Below are 3,994 nucleotides of genomic sequence, written 5' to 3' on the forward strand. Positions count from 1 at the left end.
CGCCAGTGCCACTCAGCTCCTGACCACATTACAGCCTTGGTTCAAACATGGGCAAAAGAGCTGAACTCAAGAGTGAGAAGAAAGTGACTGCCCTTGACATCAAGGCAGCATTTGACCAAGTATGGCATCAAGGAACCCGAGCAAAACTGAGGTCAATGGGAATCAGTGGGAAAACTCTCTGCTGGTTGGAGTCATACCTAGTGCAAAGGAAGATGGTTGTGGTTGTTCGAAGTCAATCATCTGAACTCCAGGACATCACTGCAGGTGTTCGTCAGTGTAGTGTCCGAGGCCTAATCATCTTCAGCTGCTTCGTCAATGACTTTCCTTCAATCATAAGGTCAGAAGTGGGATGTTCACTGATGATTGCACAATGTCCAGCACGATTCGTGACTCCTCAGCTACTGACGCAGTCTGTGTAGAAATGCAGCAAGACTTGGACAATATCCAGGCTTGTGCTGATAAGTGGCAAGTAACATTCACGCCACACAAGTGCCAGGCAACTACCATCTCCAACAAGAGAGAATCTAACCATCTCCCCTTAACATCCAATGGCAATTAGCATCGCTGAATCCCCCACTATCAATATCCTAGGTTCTACCATTGACCAGAAACTGAACTGGAGTAGCCATATAAATACCGTGGCTACAAGAGCAGATCAGAGGATAGGAATCCTGCGACGAGCAAATAACCTGCTCCCTCCCCAAAGCTTGTCCACCATTTACAAGGTGGGAGTCAGGAGTGTGATGGAATACTCTCCACTTGCCTGGATGCGTTCAGATCCAACAACACTCAAGAAGCTTGACACCATCCTGGACAAAGCAGCCCACTTGATTGCCACCCCATGCACAAACATTCACTCCCTCCACCACCGACACACAGTAGCAGCAATGCGTACCATCCACATGATGCACTGCAGCAACACACCAAGGCTTTTTAGACAGCACCTTGCAAACCCGCGAACACTACCAACTAGAAGCACAAGGGTAGTAGATGCATGGGACCACCATCACCTGCCAGTTCCCCTCCAAATCACACATCATCCTGACTTCGAACTATATTGCCATTCCTTCACTGTCGCTATGTCAAAATTCTGGAACTCCCTTCCTAACAACACTATGATTGTACCTACCTCACATGGAGTGTAGTGGTTCAAGAAGCCATCTCACCACAACCTCCTCAAGGGCAGTTATGGATGGGCAATAAATGCTGGCCAAGCCAGCAACACCCACATCATATGAATGAATAAATCAAACAGGGTGGTGGTGGTCTGGAACTCACTGCCTGAAAGGGTAGTTGAAGTATAAACCTTCAAATCATTCAAAAGAAGTCTGGATATGCATCTCAAGTGCCGTAATCTGCCGGGTTACGGACCGAATGCTGGCAGGTGGGATTAGAATGGGTGGAAATTTTTTCGGCTGGCACAGATACGATGGACCAAGTGGTTCCTTTCTGTGCCATAAACGTTCAATGTTTCTATGATTCTGAGTGAAAGCATATCTCTCCTTCTCACCATCACCCAAGCCTCTCGCCCACTCCAGATCTTTCTCTCTCTTCCTTTTTTTCGCTATTGATGCTGTCTCTCTCCCTCTGCCTTTGGTGCTGTATCTATGTTGGCGATACAGTTACTGAGTGTTATGTGTCTGCATTCTATTGTAGTACTGATCGTCTCTCTCTCTCTGATGATACAGGTGAAGGTGAAATACTGTTGTTCAGTGTGATATGGACACACAGTTGGAAATTATAATAATAAAAGCAAAATACTGCGGATGCTGGAAACCTGAAATAAAAACAAGAAATGCTGAAAATACTCAGCATGTCTGGTAGCATCTGTGGAGGGAGAAGCAGAGTTAACGTTTCGTGTCAGTGACCTTTCTTCGAACCCCTTCACCCCTATGTCACCTTCACCTGTATCATCAGAGAGAGAGAGAGAGAGACAGACAGACATAGTCCCTCACTCGCTCTATCAGTACTACAATAGAATGCATACATAAAACACTCACTAACTGTATCGCGAACATAGATACAGCACCAAAGGCAGAGGGAGAGACACAGTTCCGAAGAAGAGTCACTGACCCGAAACGTTAACTCTGCTTCTCTCTCCACAGATGCTGCCAGACCTTTTGGAAATGTAAGACTGATACACTCTCTCTCTCCCTCTCTCACCCCTCTCTCTTTCACTATCCCTCTCTCTGTCCCTCTGTTGCTGTATATTAAAGGGTAATGGTGTTATTGAGCGTGTTATGGACACGCTGAACAGACGGTGTCTTCAGTCCTGCATCGAAGGACGGAGAGAACCATCCTGTCACTGCCTGGAACAGAAAAAATCACAGCGTCTGAATGTGGGATTATTCTGTAACTGGACATCTCTCCTTGTTGACAATGGGATGTCTGGGACACCTGGAAAAATATGGATAGACTTGAGGAAGAGACAGTCGATAATTTGTATTTTCACCGTCAGGAAACATGTTTCTGTGTGCGATCAATAACATCAAACCGGACAGTAGTTTGAACACATTCAAAGCTGTGATTTGCTCTTGCCGTCGAACCTAATAAACAGACAACATTCGCAGCGCCAGTCTCAGAGTGTTTAACACTTACTGAGTCTAGAAAATACAAATACCCACCGTGAATCCGCAGCACAGGCTGAGCGGAGGGGAAATCCTGTCCTGGAAACGCTAAATTGAGCGAACAGTTCGGCCTGAGATTGTGTGGATGTGAATATTGTGGAAGAGAGTGTATTAAAGGGGCGGGAGCGTTAGTCTAATGCCACTGTGTTTGTGGGTCTGGTCTCATCGTCGGATTTCCGAGTCCCTCTTGTGTAAAATAACAAGATTTTCCAGTCAAAGAAGCACTTTGCTCCCCTTCTAATCCTCAAAGTGGGAATTCAGTGTTGTTTGTTTGTTGATTTCAAGATTTTAATCGAAAAGTATGGAACATGTCAGCGATCGGCTGAGAGAGAGTCATCAGTGCAGCAATGAAACGGGTTTCAGTCGAAAATGGAGTCTTTACTTCAAGTGAAACCCTTGTGACAGCAAACATTCTGATGTCAGAGACAGGAAGGATCTAGCCTGGGACTCTGGAATACCCGAATTTCAGTGGAATTGGAGAGTTTAGGACCAGAGAGAAACACAGAGAGGCAGCAGGAGCCGGGAGCTGACAGCAGGTTGTCTCCGCCCCGTCCGCTCACTGCCTTTAAGTTGCTCAGTGCCGCCACCACCAGCTTCATTTCTGACCCAGTTCTGACTGACAGAGAGACTTTGTGCAGAGTCCTGGACATGACCGATACTGCAGCCGCCGAAACGGCTCCACCAGCCGCCGCCGCTCAAATCAAGACTCCCAAGAAGAAGAAGGCGGCTCCCCGGAAGGGGTCAGGCGGTCCCAAGTTGGGCGAGCTGATCCTCAAAACTGTGGCGGAATGCAGTGTCCGCAGTGGGATGTCACTGCAGGCAATAAAGAAGGCTCTGCGTGTTAAAGGTGTCGATGTGGAGAAGAGCAAGTTCCAAATCAAGCAAAGTATCAAGCGGCTTGTGGCGAAAGACTTCCTGGTGCAGACGAAGGGCACGGGGGCCTCCGGCACCTTCAAAATCACGAAACAGGAAAAGAAGGGAAATGTGGTGAAGAAGATTAAGACAGGAGCAGCCAAGAGATCTTTAGTGAAGAAAACAGCTGCCAAGAAACTGATCACAAAGAAAACAGCCAAGAAATCCCCAGGGAAGAAAATAGTCGCCAAGAAAGTGAGCAGCAAGAAGACAGCAGCCAAGAAAGTGAGCAGCAAGAAGACAGCAGCCAAGAAAGTGAGCAGCAAGAAGGCGGCAACGCCAAAGAAGGCGGTAAAGAAAGCAACGCTTCCAAAAAAATCTCCAGCGAAGAATGCCAAAAAAGTCAAGAGGGCCACGGGCGGAAAGCCGCCCAAGAAAGTCCAATCATCAAGGGGCGGGAAGAAGCCGAAAGCAGCAAAGGCTCAGAAAGCAGCTCCTGGAAAGAAGTGAAACAG

General features: G+C 47.4%; 1 protein-coding gene across 1 annotated transcript; it reads left to right on the plus strand.

Annotated features, from left to right (window-relative positions):
• The first annotated feature begins 212 nt into the window (after positions 1–212).
• On the plus strand, positions 213–3,989 carry LOC137356405 (histone H1-like). The gene is made up of 3 exons (XM_068022293.1): positions 213–344; positions 3,300–3,611; positions 3,690–3,989. Exons 1-3 carry the CDS (start codon positions 213–215, stop codon positions 3,987–3,989), a joined length of 744 nt encoding a protein of 247 aa, XP_067878394.1.
• The last annotated feature ends 5 nt before the right edge of the window (positions 3,990–3,994 follow it).

The sequence above is a fragment of the Heterodontus francisci genome, chromosome 45 (genome assembly GCF_036365525.1).
Source record: "Heterodontus francisci isolate sHetFra1 chromosome 45, sHetFra1.hap1, whole genome shotgun sequence".
NCBI classification, from domain to species: domain Eukaryota; kingdom Metazoa; phylum Chordata; class Chondrichthyes; order Heterodontiformes; family Heterodontidae; genus Heterodontus; species Heterodontus francisci.